This window comes from Sebastes fasciatus, chromosome 15, assembly GCF_043250625.1.
Source record: "Sebastes fasciatus isolate fSebFas1 chromosome 15, fSebFas1.pri, whole genome shotgun sequence".
NCBI classification, from domain to species: domain Eukaryota; kingdom Metazoa; phylum Chordata; class Actinopteri; order Perciformes; family Sebastidae; genus Sebastes; species Sebastes fasciatus.
In genome coordinates, this window is record NC_133809.1 from 16,961,736 (window position 1) to 16,983,642 (window position 21,907).

General features: G+C 40.9%; 1 protein-coding gene across 4 annotated transcripts in view; it reads right to left on the bottom strand.

Moving 5' to 3' along the window:
• mnat1 (MNAT1 component of CDK activating kinase) overlaps window positions 1-21,907 on the bottom strand; it is a 43,038-nt gene that overhangs the window by 17,151 nt on the left and 3,980 nt on the right. For 2 of the 4 annotated variants that reach the window (XM_074661631.1, XM_074661630.1), the window contains exons 3-8: window positions 20,256-20,350; window positions 12,270-12,422; window positions 11,799-11,872; window positions 9,663-9,766; window positions 8,685-8,825; window positions 6,827-6,958 (exon numbers count right to left, since the gene is read on the bottom strand). In XM_074661631.1, the coding sequence (XP_074517732.1) occupies window positions 6,827-6,958; window positions 8,685-8,825; window positions 9,663-9,766; window positions 11,799-11,872; window positions 12,270-12,422; window positions 20,256-20,344 (693 nt within the window). In that variant the 5' untranslated portion in view covers window positions 20,345-20,350. Of the gene's footprint in view, window positions 1-6,826; window positions 6,959-8,684; window positions 8,826-9,662; window positions 9,767-11,798; window positions 11,873-12,269; window positions 12,423-20,255; window positions 20,452-21,428; window positions 21,576-21,907 lie in introns of those variants that run through there. The other 2 variants (XM_074661629.1, XM_074661627.1) reach the window with 2 other exon arrangements.

Consider the following 21,907-nt stretch of genomic DNA (forward strand, 5'->3'; position numbering starts at 1 on the left):
CGCTGAGAGACTAACCTCTCCATCAGCACCTCCCCACCACATCTACACAAACCACATACACTTGCGAGGTTCCCGTGGGTTTGGGGGGAGCCACAGCTGGCTCCAGCAGAGCTCCAGAGGCAGCGAGGCTCTTGTCGCTAATGCACAAAGTGATAATGAGAACAATGGGAAGGGAAACGTTGGCCAGCATTGTATAGGGGATAAAATTAATAAGCCTAGTTAGGGGCCAGACTAGTGCCATCCCATCCTCAGCCCTCACTTCCACCTTCTGCCCTGGCACTGCCAGTGCTTCTGTATGGATAAAGAGCTTTGTGCTGCCCAGAGAGCAGCAAGTAGCAAGTGTAAAAGCTGCTGCCCACACAGTGACTCCCCTCGCCTTACAGGTTTAAATATAACTGCCTGTCCAGTGGCAGCTGCCCCAGCGCAAAGCCCCTAAAGCTGACAACTCCTTTTTCCGCTGGGCTGGGCTAGGCCTGCCCGTGTGGGCAAGGGTTGCTGAGGCCAACCTAACAGGGCCAAGGCAGGAGCAGGGGCAGAGGTGTGAATGCCCACATGTGCTAGTGCCAATCAGGGCTGACGGTTCTCTTTACCCCCCTGAGCTGACCCCATCTCCCCAAGCCCCTGCAGCTACCAACCTACATGCCAGCAATCCAATAAAAAGGAAAAGGCTAAAGGGCAAGAGGTTATGCACTTTCCCACATAAAGTCACTGGTTTGTGAATGTTTTATATGTCAACATTTATAAACAATACCATATTTATATAACAAAAATATCTGTCTGGTACTATTTGTCTCAAGAGCATGAATAAGGGAAATGGAAATAACACTGAAGATAGTAAAAGAGTGGGTGGGGGTTGAGGGGGGGAGTATGTAACGACAACCTCGCAGGTAAAACAGGTTAGGCCAGTCTGCCAGAGTAAAGTAAAGCAGAGCTCGGCCCGCGCTGACGAGTACGTCTACCGAGCAGAGGTCACTGTAGAGGACAACTTAACCAAGTAAATCAGGCCTGAGCAAACAAGCTCACACCATGAGCGTGTGTGCGGGAGTGTGTGTACTCGTGTTTGTGTTTTCTATGGTAGTCAAATACCGCTGCCTAAGTGTAGAATGGAATAAAGCCAGAGAGAGAACCCAGGGTTATTTCAGTCAGCTACACATCTATGTTTAGGGATAAACTTTCCACCCACATTTGGCTGACTGGTTGTGCGAGTTGCTCTTTGTTTATGTGTGTGTTCGCCTTCTGCTTTCATTAGGTGCCCATGCCGGCCTCGTCAGGTATGTCAGCTGCTCTGCCGCCTGTGAGGAGTGGATTGGGGCCCAGCAGTGCTGGAACCTGGGACCTTTCATCTAAGATGGCGCTGAAAGCTGCCCCAAGGTGGAGAGATTCCCCATCGGTCACCGCTTTCAGGAATGGGACACTGTAGCAGCTGAGGACAATCCACAACCTCACACATACACGCTTAGACGAGAAAACACAAGAACTTCCCTAAACAAACAAACAGTGGTGGAAGAAGTACTCAGATATTTTACTGAAGTAAACATGCTAATACTACAGCGTAGAATGACTACAAGTAAAAGTCCTACATTCAAAATCTTACTTGAGTAAAAGTACAAAAGTATTAGCATCAAAATACACTTAAAGTAAAAGTACTTGTTGGGCAGAATTGTCCCTTTCAGAGTGTTTATATCATTATTTATCACATTATTGGAATATTATTACTGATGCTTTAACACGTAAGCAGCATTTCAATGTGACGGCTTGTGGAGATGGAGCACATTTTAACTACTTAATGTACTGTTGGATAGTTTAATCTGTAGCACAGTATCATATTTTATAAACTGGTCTCATGGTAAAATATTAATCTGCAAAAATAACTAGCAACTAAAGCTGTCAGATAAATGTAGTGGAGTAAAAAGTACAATATTTCCCTCTGAAATGTAGTGGAGTAGAAGTATAAAGTACCATAAAATTGAAATAATCAAGTAAAGTAAAAGCACCTCAAAATTGTACTTAAGTGCAGTACTTGATTAAATGTACTTAGTTACTTTCCACCACTGTAAACAAACAAAGCCAGCATGCTTAAGAAATATCAAAGAGACAATTCCTCATACAATACTTCAAACAAATATCATTTATATGCTAATAACTCTCAACTCATGTCCATGTTTTGCTCTGAGCAGGTGCCAAACATGATGATGACTCTTGTCATCCTGACTCCTGTCATCGTGCTTGGCGCTGAGGCTGGTCTTATGTGTCAGACAACAACAAGCAACCTGTTTAAACAGTGAATAGTTGCCTCCCTCCCACACAGAGAGTCTCTTTTGATATCAGCGGACATCTATTTTAAAAAGACACTTTATTCTTCAAAGGATGTTTACTCAGACTGGGTGAGGGGAGTGTGCGTTTTATGTGTGCATGCACCCGCACGAGGGTATGTATGTGCGTCTCGGTTCAATAGAGTGCCTACAAAGTGAGGGATTAGTGAGTGATTCTAGACCATTCCTGAGACAAGACCAGGCCCATCCCACCTCACATCACACCTGGACCGACACTACTTTCCCTCAGGATCGGCTAACTTCATCGAGCATCCGTTCACCAACATGTGAACATGCAACCAGAATAATCAGGATCAGGGTTGGAGTCCCTTTCACCACCTCCTGGAATATCACCCAGGCAAAGAGTAGTGCCAGAATAGCTGAGATGTCCCCTCGTCGTGTTCCCAGTAAACAACATGACACAACTAGATGCAATATTAGATCACGCTTTAAATAAAGTCTGGGGGAGCAGAGGAAGAATCGGCATCCTCACGTTCTATAACGGCTCAACGACAGGCAGATATGTCATCCCACCAGTGACGGCTCACCTTGGCCCGGGGTGAAGCAGCTGGCTGAAGTAAACCACAAATTTCTGCTTCCTTGACTGGTGAACTTGCACATCATAAAAAAACGTCCAGATGAAAAAAACAAGAGGTCATGCGTCAGCCCTGTGTCCATTCATCACTGTCACAATCTGTTCCTCCTTTGAGTACGTGCCTCACAAGAATGTGTTGATACTGGAGCTTCTACTAAAGACTAGTTTGATTGTCTATTAATCTTTCTATATTCTTTTTTTTTCAAACAAATCATTTATTTGTTTAGTGAAAACTGTCCATCACAATTTCCCAGAGTCACTGTGACACAATGTGAGATTGTTTGTTTTGTCTGAACAACGGAAAAGAGTATAGAAGCACAGTACAGTCGCTGCTGCCATTTTGGGCTAAAAACGCTTATTATATTTATAATATTTTATTGTTCAACACAGGCCATTTTAGTAGGATATGACGATAGAATAGAAATAATTTAGTTTTACTTTTCTACGGCACTTTTTAGTCGGACGTTTTACTGGCATCCGGTAGTCGCTTTCAGTCCAAAATGGCAGAAACATTGCTTGTTGTTGGGCGCTGACGTTGCAATGGAACGAACGATTGACTTTCACATCTTGGCAATATATGTTCTTTGACAACGGTCGAAAATCCAAAGATGATCCGTTTACAATGATAAAAAACAAACAATTGAGAGGCTGGTACCACGGAGTGCTGTGAATGCGCAACTTAAGTGAAAGATTATCAAAATGATTGCCTGAATTTCAGCTTCTTCCTTCAGGACAGAGGCTTATAGTCCGAAGGTGTAGAACAAAGCAGTATAAAATAGGGCTGCAACTAACAATTCTTTTCATTGTCGATTAATCTGTTGATTATTTCTATTTATCGATTAGTTGTTTGGTCTATAAAATGTCAATGTGAAAAATGTTGATCAGTGTTTCCCAAAGCCCAAGATGACGTCCTCAAATGTCTTGTTACGTCCACAACTCAAAGATATTCAGTTTACTGTCATAGAGGAGTAAAGAAACCAGAAAAGATTCACATTTAAGAAGCTGGAATCAGAGAATTTAGACTTTTCTTTTCTTAGAAAATTTCTCAAACTGATTAATCGATTATCAAAACAGTTGCTGATTCATTTAATAGTTGACAACTAATAGATTGATCGTTGCAGCTCTAGTATAAAAACAGCTTCGTTTTAGCAGCCATGTCATAGCAACAGTGCACAGATGCTATAGAAGCAACGCTTATTTATGTATTCTATTTTAGAGGATTTAATGATTATTGGAGCCTTGAGGACTTTTATTGTGTCCGTCTATTGTCTGTGTTGTTTGTAAAATGTGTGTCAAGATGGATGCCTCGTCGACTGCAAACCAAATGTACCTACGGGTAAAAATAAAGTAACCTGAACCTAATCTGTCGAATGACTGATCAATTAATGACTGAACGTTTCAGCACTAATTGATATTCCTGTCAGTGAAGAAAGCAGCACAAACTAGCTTAAATGTTAAAAAGGCACAGCTTTAAAAAATGTGTTTTTACATTTGCCTCTCCTAATTCCTGCTGAAGAAAAACTGAAACCTCGCTTGGAACAAGGGACCACAAGCTAGCAGATAAATGAATTCCAGCAATGTGCAGGAATCCACCGCTCTGTGCTGAAAGCCCACCAAGTCAAACAGAAGTCATTCCTATGGACTCTGAAGTGAAGGGAAATCCAAACCCACACGTTCCCCTGACTCAAGCCTCTCGGTCCAACACAGCAGATGCATGGTGAGAGCTCTGCTACACCAACAGGAGCTCAGGGACGGGAGGATGAAGAGAAATGGGAAGAAAGAAGCGAGGAAAAACAGCCACGGACGGAGCCAAGAGCAACACAATCGTGCTGTTTCTCTCTCCATCAGCAAGTTTAACTTCATGCTGTATATCAAGGGGGTGAGAGTCAGAGTATCAAATCCTCCATTTGGATCAAGTCAGTGCTTTTTCCACTGGTGGTAGATGAGCCAGTTGTCTCTTTGGGTTTTAATGAGTCAATTCATGTTTTTGTAAAGTCTCACTGATTATTACTGCATCAGATTATTTAACCAAGAGCTTTGCTAGTGGAAAACACATTAAAATGGGCAGGATAGGCAAAGAAAGATGGTAAAAGACTAAGAGAGAGTAGGGTTATACCTGGGTATGTCAAAACCTAGCTCCTCCAGCTTGAGCCTATAGGTGAGTACTAAGCAGATATCTCTCCCACGCATCACTGAGCTGTGGGAAGACAACCATGCCCCATGAGGGTTGCCGGGGAGGGAGTGGGGGTGATGACACAGCCTATCTCATCACAGTAAAATGAAAATAAACGACTGAAAACCTGAACGATAGCCAAATGGAAGGTCTCTCCACACACGGTGAGTACAAAGCTGCGAGCTCAGAGCGTCCGGAGCCGTGAGCCCACATGCTCTCTCTGTGGGTCGCCCACAGAGGAATGTGATGACATGACTGAAGGGGTGAGGGCCCCGTTCCCACACTGAAGACGCACCAGACACCGAGGAACATCCTCCCTTTGAAGGTCTGGACTGTTATCACCGCTCTACTGTCAACAAGCACTCCACATGAAGTTTAAATTAGCACCGAGCTAAAATCCCACCAAGACCTCAACCGTTCAGACCCACCAGTGGATAGAGGTACAACAACCACGTGACCTTAACCTGCATGGGCTCATTGTAAATATAGTAGCCATTTGTTATTTGTGGTACGTATAGCTTCTTCAAGCTCTCATGTTTCACTGTGCTCACCCTGCTTTCACCTGAAGCTGCAAAGCCCACTGACAAATGCAGGCACGGTTGTGTTCAGACTAACATTACCCCCCTCATCAGTGGTGGGTAGAGTACTGAAAATCTTTACTCAGGTAAAAGTACAATTACTCCCATAAAAGATTAAAGTAAAAGGAAAAATGAACATTTTACAAACTTACTCAAGTAAAAGTATAAAAGTACATGGTCAATGAACTATAAAGTACAACTTACTTTGTGATTTGTATTGTTTAGTGTGTGTAGGCCAGAGATCTTCATAAGTCATTTTAACCATCAAAAATAACAACTGGTAGCCTACTGAGTAAAAGCCAAGATCAGTTTCACCAGCGACATTCTATTTGATTAATTCACCATTGGGCATCCCTATAAAACAAATAGCAACCAATGCAAATTAGAGAAAAAAGCTAGTTTCCATCAAAATAAAGCTATGCTTTGGGCAACGAGAGGATCCTGTTAATATATCAGAATCAATCCAGTGATCATCTGACTTAGATGTTTATACTGTGTGTAGCCTACGTTTTTTTCTACATAGACTAAATACGCTTTTAATACGTCATTAATGGAAAGTGAAAGTATTTCTTCCGGCTTGTGAAAGAGCGATGCAGGCTGCTTTCCAACACGGCCACTAATGGCATAATGTGTTGTTACTGGATTTGAGTTACATTAGTAGAACAACCAAACCTTAAATTAAAAATGGTATTTGCCAAATATTCTAAATTTTTGAATTTGCCAAGCTTATTAATATCTGTCACAAAGCGCATGTCTCTTTGTACCTAAGGGGGGACCGGTTAAAACTCTCCTTCATAACTGCAACGCACACAGCTTGATGGCCCCCAAAAAATGCTCCAGTAAAAAGTAAAAGAACAGTTTTTAAAAAGGAACGTGAAAAGTTACCATACTTTTTTATTCATTTGCGTTACTAACGAGTTATCTGCTATTGCGTTAACTTGAAGAATTGTAAAACGCTTCCTCATATTATCATAAACCACTGTCCAGTGTTTTGGCATCTGATAAGCCTTCTAACTAGGTAATTCACTGTCTCACAAGTACCTGAAACGACACTCCCCCATCACCGCAGCCCCTTGCATGTTTTGAGTGCAGGTAAGAGTTTGTCACTTTGAATTTCTATGTATGAACAGGGGATTAAGAGCTAATAAGTCTAAAGTGTTGCACTCACCATATGGATTCCAGTTGAAAATAGATTGGTAGGTTTGACCGCCTGTTTCTGCTGCTCTATCTGGGTCTCCAGCTTGGCAGCACGGACCTTGTGTTGGGCCAGCAAGATGGTGGCAGGAAGTTGAGACTGCTCCTGGAGAAACAAATGGGATTTGGGATTTAATGAGAATGTTAATCTACAGTAGCTGTGTGTGATACGTGTAACAGAACAAAGCGGCCTCATCAGGCACGGCTCAGCAAAATCAGCTGACACTTATATATTTGTTGAGGCCTTCTCCTTTTATAACTGTTGCATGTTGAGAAGAGATGAAAACACAAGCAGACCCCCCCTCCCTCCCCCATCAGCATGGGGTCCTTTCAGGCTATCAGCCACATTATTGATGCAAGCCATATCAACAAAAATGTGGCACTGCAGGGGACGCTATTTCAAGTGCATTGCGCCGCCTTCACCTCCATTAAATGCAAGGTCGGACATTTCAATTTCTCAAGTGGAGTGTTGCCAAGCACAGAGGTCTAAGAAGCTTGGACACTTTGTTCACTGAAAGGGTAGGACATTTTTGATGGGGTGGACAGCAATGCTAGGACAGTCTAGAGGTGTTTTAGCGTTTAACAATAAACCAAAAGCCATTTAATGGCTTCCAGCACGTCTGACTGCAAACATTTCACACTCTCACTTATGCGAGGTACATTGGATAGGTGAATTTACCTTCTTTATTTGGATTACATCACACGGTTAATATGCTCTTCATTTCACAAAGATATTGAGGAACAAGACTCGGTCATAACCGAGTATATGGCTGGAGCGTGTATGGTCAGTCGGTGAATTTGTGGCTAAATTGTTACACAAATAGTCAGTGGTCATGTCTATAATATTAAATCCATATGCACCTGATTGGTTCCTGGTTTTCTGCTTGCCGTTTCAAAATGGGAAACAACATAGCCGCCTGGTTGTACATTTTCTGTTATTCCATCTAAACAATCCACCAAAATCAACTTCTGAAAACATTTCAAGCGAGAAATAGGCTACGCCACTGCTGAATCTCGTTTCATTTTTTAACCGGATCACCTAGTTTGAAAGCTTGAGCCGGACGCGCTGGACGGGCTCATTTGCATAAAGGACTGTTCCCCGCCTTTTCATTTTGAAAGAGCAACGGCCAATGAGGAAACTCCAACACTCGGCCGACCAATCGTGTAACTTCATCACTCAGTGACAGACTTTTGTGTTTGTAGGGTTGGCCCTCTGCGGTCCAGACGTAAAAAGTTAATAAATTCAAGAAATAAAATAAGCCTGCGGAAAAATAATTTAAAATCGATGTTTGCATTAGATAAGGTCAATATATCATGAGCTGTGCTACAAGTTCCCAGTGATGTATTTTATTGATTAGTTAACCTCTGCCTCAGCAAACAGCAACAAGGAAGCTAAATGTATGTGTTGGCGTTTGTGTGAGAAGCTCTCTGACCACAGGGATGTACAGATGTCAGAGCTCAGGACAGTTCCCCCAGGGAGGTAGGGGTAGGAGCTGATCTCATCTGCCTACAGTCAACAGGCCCTGTGCCTTAAACAAACAAACACACAGCTTAGCCTGCTATCTGCGATGGTCCTTCAGCAGCCCGCTCTACAGGAACAATCACTTCCAAAGCCCGCAGCTCAACACAATGGAGTCAGTAGGCTTTGGAATCACAGAATGAGAACAATGCATCCAGCAGCACAATGACTGGTAATAATCTCTTAATGATCTCACAGCCATGAACCCTCAGGCTGAGGGTGTGTGTATCAGATATGGAACATCTGTCATAATGTGACTGCTTCTCTTCACCAGACTGTGGACATATGTACATGCGAAATGTGTGTATCTCACCAGCTCGTCCAGCAGAGCCTGCTTGTTCTTTCTCTTGGCCTGCAGCTGCCTCTGCTCGTCCTGTAATAAGTCCAGTCTCCGCTGCTCATTGCCCTGCTGCTCCAGCAACAGCAGCTCCTCCAGCTCCTCCTGCTCTCGCGTCTGAGGACAACGGGGATGTTGCAAAAAAATCACATCACATCTTTGACAACAAGGCTGAATTCCCACCAGCCCTAGTGGTCATATTGTAAAAATGCCATCAGAGTCAGGAATCGCGACTACCCCGTGGCTTAGTGAGTGTCATGGTGCCAATGATTCCTTGTTGCGCATAAAGGACATTGAACATATTAAACCGTTGGGCAGGCGGTGTGACAGCCAGGTCACAAAAACTTTACCTGAGGGAGACTTTTTAGATCCATCAAATGGATGCCTTAAAGTATCCTGGGCTTAACGAGGATATAGACTTTACATGCTTTCTGTAAAATGTATATATACTTTTTTTCTCTCTGTATAGGCTCCCATGTTTGTTTTACAGCCTACGTTAAAAACTAGGAGTATTTTTCATTGATGATGTACATAAATTACTTGTTTCTGTGTTATTTCTTCATGATATTCTGTAATTTTTGTAGTATTATGTTGATCATGTGATTGCCTCCCATTGGTTGTCGATACCAATCGGTCAGTTGGTTGTCTGTCTGTTTTAAGCCCTGACGAAGACCTACATTGGTCGAAACATGTTGGCTTTTTTAATGATTTAACTGCTACAATAAAGGCTTTTTAATATATTTCCTTCCTCGTTGCCACTTGTTTTAGTATTTTGGAGTGCCTGGATTGCCTTCCTGTCTGTCCTGATGCAACATTGTGTCTGACCCTACACTCTGACCTCTCCAAGGTGGGGAGCAAGCAAAAAAAGAGGTTCCCTCCAGTGTTAATTTTAGCACTTAATTATCATTATTAATGAAGGTATTATGTATGTGTGGGAAAACACTCGGTACATACCAGCTTAACCTTATTCCTCTGGATGGTATCTCTGTTCTCCTTCTGGTACTGCTCCATCCGCAGCTTTGTGTTCTCCACATCAATGTTGTTTGTCAGGTTAAACACTACATGGAGGAGACAAAAACCAGCGTTCAGGGGACACTATACAGTACATGTTATGCAACATGGCAGCCAGTGATTGGTCAGTTGTGAGGAGGTGAGAAAGGAGCCAGGGTTTGAACCTCTTTCTCAGCTCATTTTCCGTGTGAACAACTGAGTGCAACACTATGAACTTCTTTCAGGACAGACTGTCTGAAAGTATGCGCCGTTATACCCATTTTTAAATAATACCCCTGTTCCCAAGCACTGTTCAAACCCACAATACTATTATTTACAATTATAGTCTAGATCCAAAGAGCTCCAGATATATGGCCATCTGAAATACTGGGGAAAAAGTGTGTAAAATGATGTTCAAGACATTTCCATTTGATGGAATGGTGCAGCCTTAAAATATGACATCTGGTAATTCAATATTTCTCTCAACTTAAGGGAGATACTGTAGATTTTCATTGACACACTGGAGTGAGCGAATACAGAATGTATACTCATAAGCTGTCTTCAAACTGTGGGAAAAAAGATCAAACTTCAAGGCTGCTTGAGAGGACATTTAAGGAGAATTTTGAGGGTTTAAGGGGAGACACAACAGGTGAATAGGGTAAAAAGTTTAACTAATAGATATCACCATGAAACTTCCCCAAATGATTACTGACATTAAGACAATTATTTTTTGTATTACAAGTTTTCTTGTTTAAATATGAAATGGAGGCATTATCTTATTAGATATGTGCTAATTTGCACAAAATTTCCTGAACATTGGTTAAAGCCAGGTTCAAAATTCTTATTTCATTTTGTTGACATATTAGAGTCAAAGAATTTTACAGAGGAAATTTTGGATATCTTTTTTTTTTTTTTTTTTTAATCACTCCATAAATCAGAAAAGGCTGTCAACAGCCATAAAAAAAAAACGTTGCCATGTTTTTAGTAATAAAATGCTCTATAAATCAGGCTATGAATGATCCATGAACAAACCCCTATGTAAAAACCTTCAGAATGTAGATACATATAGATTTCCAGTAGTCTGAAAGAAGATATGTTATGTAAGCAAAATAGCCCAAAATACCAAAATTGACCAATGCATTTAAAATGATGTGTTTGCTTGGGGTGTCTCCCCTTAAAGGGCTAAAAACAGAGGAGGTAGTCAACTTAAAGGTGTGTACACATAATATCACCGGTGCACATTCTAGCACCAAGCCTTATTTGCAGTTCGATGTGTCCTGTCAACAGTTTTACAGACGTCTCTAATAGTGGTCTATCGGGAAAATGCTTTTTGGAGCATAGGGTTTGTTTCGTTGCAGCAGCAGGGTTGGCCACGGGGACAAAGTGGCAGTGAGGCTGACTGACCGCATCATATCCAGCTCTCTTAATACATCCATGGTAGGTTGCCAGTCAAGACTAGGGCTGTGTATTGGCAAGAATCTGGCAATGAGATACATATAATGATACAGGGGTAACGACTCAATACATTGAGATATATTGTGATACTGTAAGCGAAGCGATATATTGCAATTTTTTTAATCCAATTTTAGGAAAAATAACACATTTTTACCGCATGCAAAAAAACTACCAAAAACTGCATGACATTATCATAAAGATTAGTCAGTAAAGAGGAGACTCGTGGGTACCCATAGAACCCATTTTCATTCATATCTTGAGGTCAGAGGTCAAAAGGACCCCTTTGAAAATGGCCATGACAGTTTTTCTTCCCCAGAATTTAGCATATCTTTGGAGCGTTATTTAGCCTCCTTCGTGACAAGCTATGACATGGTTGGTACCGATGGATTCATTAGTTATCTTTAAAACTGAGCCCACTACAACCTCTAAAAAATCAAATAGCGGCCGGGCACGACAGTGGGCCGTCAGATTTTTAAGAGGTTGATTAAAAATCGATACAGTGCTTTGGAGAATCGATACAGTATTCCAAAACAAAATATTGCAATATTCATGTGTATCGATATTTTCTTACACCCCTAGACAATATGTGTTAGCTTTACACTAATAAGCATCCCTTCTGCTCTCCGTTTCATTATTATGTCCTACCTACGTCCTCCACTTTCTCCAGAAAGTCGTTATATTCTCTCAGGCTGGGGAAGTCAAAATCTCTCTTGTTGTATCTGCAGAGGAAGAAGAGATCTGATGAGACAAATAGTAAAACCCGGTGAAAGGAAATATGCACCAACATTAATAGCATCCATTAAATCAACCATTTTAAAATACCATGTCTGCATACTGCCTAATAGACACACATTAGATGTCAATTAAGGGGCTATTAAAGAACAGATGAGAGGGAAGGGAAAGAGGGAAGGCAGGGAGGGGCTGCGAAGTAAAAACCTGGCAGGGAAAGAGCCTCCCCCTCCGCCCCCCCCCCCCCGGGGAGACTCATTGTCTACAAAACAAACAGTGTAATGAGAAAGACAAAGGTGGCTTAAGAAGTGGGAGGAGGCATGAGATGACACATAAACACGCAGGGCCGCACCCCTCACCCTCCTGGTCCCCCCCCCCCTCACTCACATCTTCAGCACCTTCTTGCGAATCTCCACCTCCTTGTCTACGGTGGGGTCTTCGAAGAGCTGCACGCGGAAGTTGCTCTTCCTCAGGGGTGTGTCGCACTGCACGCAGTTACCCGAGCCACGCACAAACAGCATCTCCACACAGTTCTCGCATCTGTGGGGGGGGGATAGGGGTCAACAAGACAGAAAACACCATCAAGCTGAGTTGAATGGAGGCCTCAGTTGTAAGCATGTGTGGGCGTACGTGGCTGCTGAAATACAATTTTCCTCTCAATAAAGCAAATTTGTGTTTTTTTTTTTTCATGTCTGCAAGTTATCATCAGGCGCAGTGGGTGATAATGGGGCATATGAATATTTCCTCTGAGTGCTCAAAGATGGCCGGGATTATTATTGGAATGTCGATTAGGCTGCCTCCTACTCTCAGACAAGAGGAAATTAGTCTGACACCCCATCAGTGGTGTGTCTGTCTGCACTGGAAAAACATACACTTTATTGTTATTTCAACAGACCTCAGTCATGCCACGTTGCATAATATGATAAAATCCAGCTCTGTAATTCACAGCGTAGGCTATCATTATAAGAATGGACTACGTCGTAACTTTGGGCAAAGACATACAGATGGAGAGTGTTTTGTGTATTCCTTACTCCATTGGTAAATGGAAGTATTTTACGATGAATTGTCATGCGTGCTTAAGGCTTTCATCTATCAGAAGATGTAACTTTAACATCTAAAAGAAGCATCAATATTCTCACATGCAATTCCAACCTTTCTCCCCTTTTTTTCTGGCAGAAAAAATGACATTATTATTCCTGACACAGTGCCTGAATGAAAGGAAGCTGTCTTATGGAGAAGTTTAAGACACATTTTTAAATACTGTGGAAATCTAGGCAGTTATTGATCAAAGTATCTACAGTAAATCATTTTTAATGGATACGATTACTTTCCAAGCACAGTCATGATGAGTTTTTCAGGCAGCCTTTGGTTCCCTCATATAATTCTATTGAGTAAATCCTCTCCACCCTTGACCAATTCAAAAGAAAAAGGAAGAAAGTCTCTAAGGATTCTGTTGGGGAATTTCAGGTGAAGCCCAGGTTCAAACAGGAAAGTTTACTTCATGCACCATGACGACATGATGGCACCATGGCAACTGTCAGATCTAGCTGAGGGCACAACCCTGAGCTTAGCCATCACTCACACCTTTATGCAGGTAGGCGTTTACCCATCACTCACACTCGAGTGAGGAGTGGACACTGAGGACAATGGGAATGTTTCTAAATCTCCCCTGATGGGGTTGAGGGGCCTGGATAAACGTTTGCACAGTACGCTCTTTTAATTAAGTCTCTGCGGAGCTTTATTTCCACAGGAATTCACCTTCCTGCTTGTGACCACCTTCACAAAAATGGACAACATCTGGTTTCCAAATGTCACTATCTGCTTTCGAGCACCGACAGTTTTCATAATAAAAGCAAAGTTGATGGGAAAAAGACTTTTTCACCGTACGTCATTGATGGTATGGTTGAGTCATTTCTTTCCAAAGTCAAGCACTGGGCTTGAGACACTGGTGCCTAGTGAAAAGCTTTCTGGGGATGGATGGAGCCTATTAGAACACTCATAACAGAGTCATCATGCAAGATATTTCGCTTCATCAGCAGGATTCCACACAAAAAAAATGCAGTTACAGGAGAAACTGCAGAGCCATGGAGTTTGGCTGTTTACATTTAGCGTCTCAGATATGGGTCAAACAAGCCCAACCTGCCAACGCCAAGCTTTCACAGCCATACAACAAACAGATATAACTTGCATTGCGGGGGACTCTCTTACAAGCATGGCAGTTTAGCTTGGCTTAGATGAAGCCACAAAGTAAAAATGAAAGCTGAACGACAGACAGAAACATCTGCGTTGTCCAGTTGGCGCTTCAGAGAGCGAGGAGCCCCTGCTCAAGTGCACCCTGGAAGAGGCAGATGTTCACTGTGGCCCCGGGCTACAGGAGATGTATAGGCCTGGCCATATGGAGGTAGATGGAGGGATTCAGCTTGTTTCCACAGGCCCACAAAGAGCCCATTCATCAACACGGGGCGAGGAGTGGGGCGTAGCTTGCCCCCTGCCCCATAAATGGACCACACAACAGAACTCTCCAAAGGGGAAATCCTGTGTAACTCTAGAGCAAAGAGGTGAACGTCTAAGAGGGAGGGAGGAGATTTGCCATCTTTCTTCTGAAATGTGGCTCCTCTTAGTGACAGCTTTCGGATTGTGTGCCTGTCGCAATTTGTAATCAAAAGGGGACCCAGAAATCTCTTGCCAAGGCTACGCCGTACTGCTTGGCATACTGAACAGACATTTAAGTGAGCCGACAGATCTCCAGCAGCTTGCCGTCCCTGTGTCCCAGGGCTGTTGTCGCTGACTGAGTACTCCTGACTCCTCCCTCTCTCACCTGTCCTGCTCACAGCTCCAGGCTCCTATCTTTCCCATCTGCAGCTGTCAGCAGGTCAAAGAAGGGGGGTGGTAAGGGGAGGGTGAACTGGGTCCTGGCTCAGCAAAGAGGCCTCCCCACCACCGCCCCTTGGTGACATTGCCTGCATCTTTTGCCCCCTTCTTATGCAAGAAAGAACAAAAACAGAACAGCACTATAAACACACAGGAGCTGGATTCACTTGTTTCTGCCACAAAGCTCATGATCTTCTCAGAGTCCAGACAGGGCTGGCTTTGTGTCAAATTTAAACCTGCTATGACGCTCTGTCCTGCCCTGTGACCTACAGTACCTGCAGCAGCAGAGTCAAAAAATGCTGAGGCCCAGGACTATGATTGCTTACACAGGAAGCTAGCATAGGCTTGTCTGATCTTTGAAAAAATAAAGCTTAGATTTGGTGTACTTTATAGAGAAGCAAAGTGGGCACAGACACAGGTTTCTAAAGTATGTTTCCCACAGTACATTTGAATTGAACAGTTTTTTAAAAATAATTATTTTCAATGTTCCTCAAAATAAAAACAGGGATCTGAAAAACGTCTCTATGAGCAGCTCAACGGCAACAAAATTGTAAGCTCGCTAATTGGCTGTCTTTCACAGCAATGCCTCATGGAACTAGTATTTGACTTCTCTCTTAATAGTTCAACATTTTGGGAAATATGCTTATAAGCATTCTTGCCGAGACTAAGAAGAGAAGATCGATACCACTCTTGTGTCTGTCTGTTAAACATAAAGCTACAGCCAGGAGGAGGTTCATTTGCTTAGCATAAAAACTGGAAACAAGGGGTGAACAGATAGCATGGCTCTGTCAAAAGGTTAAAAAAAAATCAGCCTCCCAGCATCACGAAAACTCACTAATTAATACGATAACCATTATTTATATATTTTTATTTACATGTATTTATTTATCTATTTACTGCCGATTCTCGATTCCATCCCTAGCCTTTTCCCTGTCCATGAAAGTGGCGGACGGCCTGACGATTTTACCCACCACTACCAACCATCTAGCTAATTTCAGGCCCTGCGTTATATCTTTTTTTTTTTTTTTTTTTATCCGTACAGCAACTCAAGTGGAAAAACAATAATTTACAGGGAGTTAGTGGTGCTGGTAGGTAATTTTTTTTAAACTTTACACAAAGCTAGAACAGCTGTTTCCCCCTGCTTCCAGTCTTTATCCTAAACTAACCATCTCCTGGCTGTAGCTATGGTGGTATTGACCTTCTAATTTAGCTATCGGCAAGAAAGCAAATATGTTTATTTCCCAAATTGTCGATCTATTCTTTTAATTTTTTAAGTGCACAGTCGTTTGTACTGATTACTCAGCCAAAAGTATGTTATGCCCATCCATGTCTTGGAGGTATCCATGGGGAAAATGAACAGAGCTTTTACTTCTGGAAGTTGCCTGAAAAAACTCTTCCCACTGTATTACTGTATACCAACCTAGAACATACAACTACCAGGTACAGAAAACTAGCTTCTACTTAATGAGGTGTGTCAACTTTACTATAGAGGGTCTAATAATCACAACTGTTTGCCTAAGCTACTACCGTTTGTGCCTGTGCCCAGTGTCAAATGCCAAAGGACATTGGTCCGGTGTCATTGTGCAGAGGTAATAAATAACACACATCAAATGCCCCCGCTGACAGGGATAGAAAATGTGCTGTGGTGGGGTTTAAATTTAGATGTATGCTAGAGTTGGAGAAGCTCAATAATGCTTCGCATCGCCTGGTCAGTCCAGAGACTGGAACGGCCACTCAACCAGACCAAGGTAGAGTGAGTGAGGCTTACCGTTATTTAAATGAATGAACAAGTGCAGAGAGTCCAACTAGGGCTGCAGCTAATGATTACATTCAGCACTGATTATTTTCAATAAAATCTATTTAATCCTTTAGCCCGTATTCAGAAAATACAGAAGAAAATACCCATCGCAGTTTCCCAGAGCCCAAGGTCAAAGAAGGTATATTGCCAAGAAGTGAAAGTCAACTGTTCGTTCCATTGCAATATCAGCGCCCAGCTGTAAAGTTACGCTTTCTTTGCTGAGGTGACATCTTCAAATTGCTTTGATTCGTCCAAACCAGCCCAAAACTCAATGCCATCTATTTTTCAGTGATTAGAAAACATTTGGGCTGGATCCAAAGAATGCAATTTTGCTTGGTATATGACGAACAATTCATAGATTATCAAAATTGTTGTAGATTAATATTCAAATATTCGACTAATTGCTTCAGTACGACGGACGATAGGATGACGGCCATTCATATCCTGCTGTTAAAGGTTATGTCAAACTTTGGTAATAAAATACACTAAGAATTTAAAAGGACAAATTCTATTATGTGATTTTTCTGCCTACATGAACAACTGTATACAGATGTACGTCACTGTAACCTGACCTGCCAGATGGTTATCCTGTGATTCTTATGCGATCTTGTGAGAATCCAGCAGCCGTGTAGGGTAAACATCACTATGCAGAAACCAAGAATTTCACTACTGTATACTGTACAATATGTGCATGTACACATGTGCCTTTCTAATTTCATATTTCCCTTTCTTTCTTATTCACTTTTTCTGCATAGAGTTGTTGACTACACCTAAATGGGAAATCAGTAACTATGAAATTGAAACACATTGCCCACGCTACAGTACGGTCCATATCTATCAACTCTTGAGGAAACCCGGCTGCTAACAAATCAGGGATGAAATACTGATAGAGTTTTAGAGTACAGCAGTTTCCAAGCGGTGCATTAATTCACCGTTGCACCCGCTCTGAGGAACGAATCCAAGGTGACCTGGGCTAGGACATCTCTCTCCAAATTGCTTCATTGCAGAATCATTTTAATTTTCTTTGTGTAGCCCTGCATCCAGACAGAGGCAGTGAGTTATGAGCTCGCTGACCTGATGACAAAGCACGGCCACTTCCTGATGGTACGGTCAATAAACAGACAGGGTCGAAAAGATGCTCTCATCAGGCAACCACCGTCACTGCATGGTGCTCATAGAGAGCATGTCCCCTTCATTTAAATGACCAGGTTTTCAAACAGATGACAAGGTTAAATATTGGAAAACGCACAGCACACAAGTTTTACTGAATAGTGACATGAGGGTAACGCACAATTAAAACTGTAATAGAATAAGTGTAAACTAGTGCTAGAACAATTAACCTAGTTTATTAAGCAATCTGGTCAATCAAAAATAAATGATTCCACTTGTGATTAATTGTTCAAGACACTTTTAACATAAAATACTATATATTGACTGGTTACAGTTTGACAAAAGCAAAGACTTGCTTACATTGTTTTATGTTATTGTAAATTAAATCTAATTCATATTACATTTTTCATTATAAGTTGGTAACTTCTGATGGGCATTTAGCTATTTTTTTGTTTCTGTTTCATGCAAAATTAAGAAATAGAACTGTTGTAACTGACCCACCACATGGGTTTAGTAAGTATGTAAAAAAAAAAATGGCTATGGCTTGTTACAAAAACTTTACCAGAGAGACTTTTTAGATCCATCAATTGGATGCCTTAAAGTATCCTGGTCTTAACGAGGATATAGACTTAACATGCTTTCTGTAAATAAGTCAAATGTATACATTTTCTCTTCTCTCTGTATAGGCTCCCATGTTTGTTTTACAACCTATGTTAAAAACTAGGAGTATTTTTCATTGGTGATGTACATTAATTACTTGTTTCTGTTATTTCTTCATGATATTTTGTAATGTTTTGTAGTAGTATGGTGATCATGTGATTGCTCATTGGTTGTCGATACCATATAGGTGAGGCCACATCCGCGTTGTCTGTTTGATGAATGCCCTGACGAAGACCTACAGTGGTCGTAACATGTTGGCTTTTTTTAATAATTGAACTACTACAATATATAAATAAACAATAATATACTTCCTTCCTTGAGTGCCTGGATTGCCTTCCTGTCTAAAAAATGGTTTACGTTTAGGGATCAGCCTTGAGACGGTAATGTTTAGGTATGAAGTTTATCCTCCTCATCTTTAATCACTCTTCTCTCTGCCATCCTGTGTACTTTCCATAAAATGCCATATTTCAAAAGGACTGACCGCTCCTGTCAAGTGGAAAAAGCCCTGTATCATTGAAGCACCAAATAAGCAATGCAAGGTCAGATGCAAAAATTTTACCAATGCAGTGTTATTAAGAGCTAACTGGCTGCCATGTTTATTAGCAATAGAACATGGCTAATTGATTTTGGACAGCCAAATCATGTTACCTCACCCAAAATCTAATGCCTTAAAAAAGACAGTCATTTATCGTGCCATCAATCATTGGAATAGCGGCCCTCTTTACATCTGTAAATCCTCTAACAAATCCTCATTCAAATACCATCTAAGAAAACATTACTTAAGCAGCTGATCCATTGTCCAGTGTTGGTCATGTATGGTTTTTCTTTTGTTCCTTTTCCCTGATGATGGGCCTTGAGGCTAAATGGTTGTGGAAGATGTGTATGAATGTGAAATTTATATATGTTTGGAAAATTTGAATGTTATTAGTGTAACACAAATATGATGTTGTATATAATATGTATGTGATAAATGTAATGTACTTGATTTGGGACCCCAGGAAGACCAGCTGGTGCCATTGGTATCAGCTAATGGGGATCCTTTTTAAATAAAATAAATAAATAAATAAATAAATAAATTGGCAATGTCTAGCAAAATTGACAGTTGTCATGTAGTTATCACTATCAAGGCTGTGATCAGATTTAGTCTTTCTACATTTTGGGATTTGCTATTCTAAACAATTGTGCTTTAATGTACCTAGGGAACATTGAAGAGGTTGTGCATGGAGCAGATAGATATCTGGCAAAAATTCTGCTTATAGCCAGCCAAAAAGCTATAACAAGAAACTGGTATAAAGCAGAACCTCCAGGAAACATCCCTGGTTTGAGATTGTCCGTGATATTTTTTCAATGGAAAAAACTGATGTAACAACTAAAAATTAAAAGCAATATCTTTGACAAGAAGTGGGAAAATGGATAATTTAATGGACCATGGAACATGAAACATGATGCATGTGTTGTTGGAGAATATATACATGTTTGACTGCCCCTGACAATGGTTTAGGTTAAATGTTTGTATTTGTTAAGTGTTGTTTTGTTTGTTGAATTCTGTATGGATGCTCATGATGTTCAACCCAGAGCTAAAAATGCAAAATAAATATCAAAGTTAAAAAAAAATGTAGTCTCTCTAATATGATAGTCATATTTAACAGTATTAATATTATATTGGTAATAAGAATATTGGGTTTATATCCAACAGGAAGTCACATTATCAGAGAGCACAGCAAACCGTTAGCTAAAAGCTCATTTAAAAAAAAAAATAGGATATAAAGAGAGTATATAACGCTTAACATGAGTGTAAATAGTTATTAAAATAAGACTTAACCACATGCGTTAGGTGTATATTGTGTTAGGAGGTGTCTTAATGCACAGTTAGAAGTGAATAACTGGGTGAAGTTAGCTTCCTTTCAGCTCATTAGATGTAGTTAAGTACTCACAGCGTGTGACCGCAGATGTTCACCATCAGCTTCAGAGACGGGTTCCTGTATTTGGTGGTTTTGCATCGTGGACAGCCCTGGTCGTCCATTCCTGCCTGTAGCAACACAATATAAATATATAAACGTTGAGAGCAGTGTGTCAACAGCTAGCAGCTCTCCTTTCACTTTCCCCGGCTGTGCTACACAGAATGCGGTCCGACGGGAAACGCCATTAATAAGAGTTAAAGGTCCCATATTGTAAAAAGTGAGATTTTCATATTATTCATATATCTTTTATATTAAAAAGCAGGTTTAAGTTTTTTCGGGATCTTTTTTTTTTCTCCATATTGCCCAGTCCTATTCTGAAACTGCGCTTAAAGAAAAAGAAAATGGGGATTAGACCACCACTGGTTCTGGTCTCCAACAGGGAACTTCAAAACAATTCCAGAAAATAATAAATATATATTTTTTAGCTATATTACATATTTTCTATAAAATATTCCAAAATGTAACTAGTATGTTTTTTGAGTGTGTGACCAATGTTTACCCCTGTGTTTTGTCCTTGACACTGGTGGTAAGTAAAATTTACTTTTTTTTCTGCCACAACACTGTATTTCAGAGGAACGTATTTTAATGCTTTTGCATTAGTTACTGCTACTTATTTAAAGGTCCCATATTATAAGAAAATGAGATTTTCACATTTTTTTATTATAAAGCCGGCTTTAGTCCTATATAAATAATGTGAAAGGATCAAAACACTCAATCGACAGGGAAATACACACAGCCCGTATTCAACTCTGCATTTGAAACAAGCCATTAGGATTTCTGTCCATTTGTGATGTCACAAATATACAATATTTAGACCATTACACGGTTTTAAACATAAACATTCTAAATGTGTCCCAGTTTATTTCCTGGTTGCAGTGAATGTAAATAACATCAGCTACAGGAAGTAAACATGGACCAAACTGTTGCCGAGCAACGCCATTCCGATGCAATTCCATTGAAATGCACTAAAACGGAGCGTTTCAGACAGAGGGTGAATATAAATATATTCAGGCCGACAGTATTAGGAAAATAAAGTTTTTTTTAACATTACAGCATGTAATCATGTTCTAGTAGAAACACAAAATACAAGTATGAACCTGAAAATTAGCACAATATGGGACCTTTAAGTTCCTATTTAATGATCACCTCTAACAGCAACGGTGGTCACACTGTGGTGCAGGCACACCCAGGGGTCCCCGAGGAGTCCCAGGGGGGTCTGAGGTAAAACAAAAAAAAAAGCTGAGTGGTTTATTATCCACTCAAAGGTTGTATTTAGAGAGAATGCATAAAATGGCTGTTTTGATTATAGGTTTCACTGTCTGTCTCCTCTGTGCAGTACCCTATGGATTACTGCCATATAGGCTATTCCATGATCTAATGTAAGCCTGGACTGGAACATAATTAAAACCAAAAACCTCTCCAGATGTTGCTCCCCAGGGCTTCTGACATCATGTAGTTTCTTTTTAGGGGGAAATAATTCATTCAAAGTTAGGTGGATATATCATGTGTTGTATTATCTTAAATAAACAATGCATGATGAAGACAGATATTATAGTGACTAACAGGGTGGTCTTTTCAAAGGTTATATCACAATCACTAAAAGCCCAGACATAGCCATGTGTCAT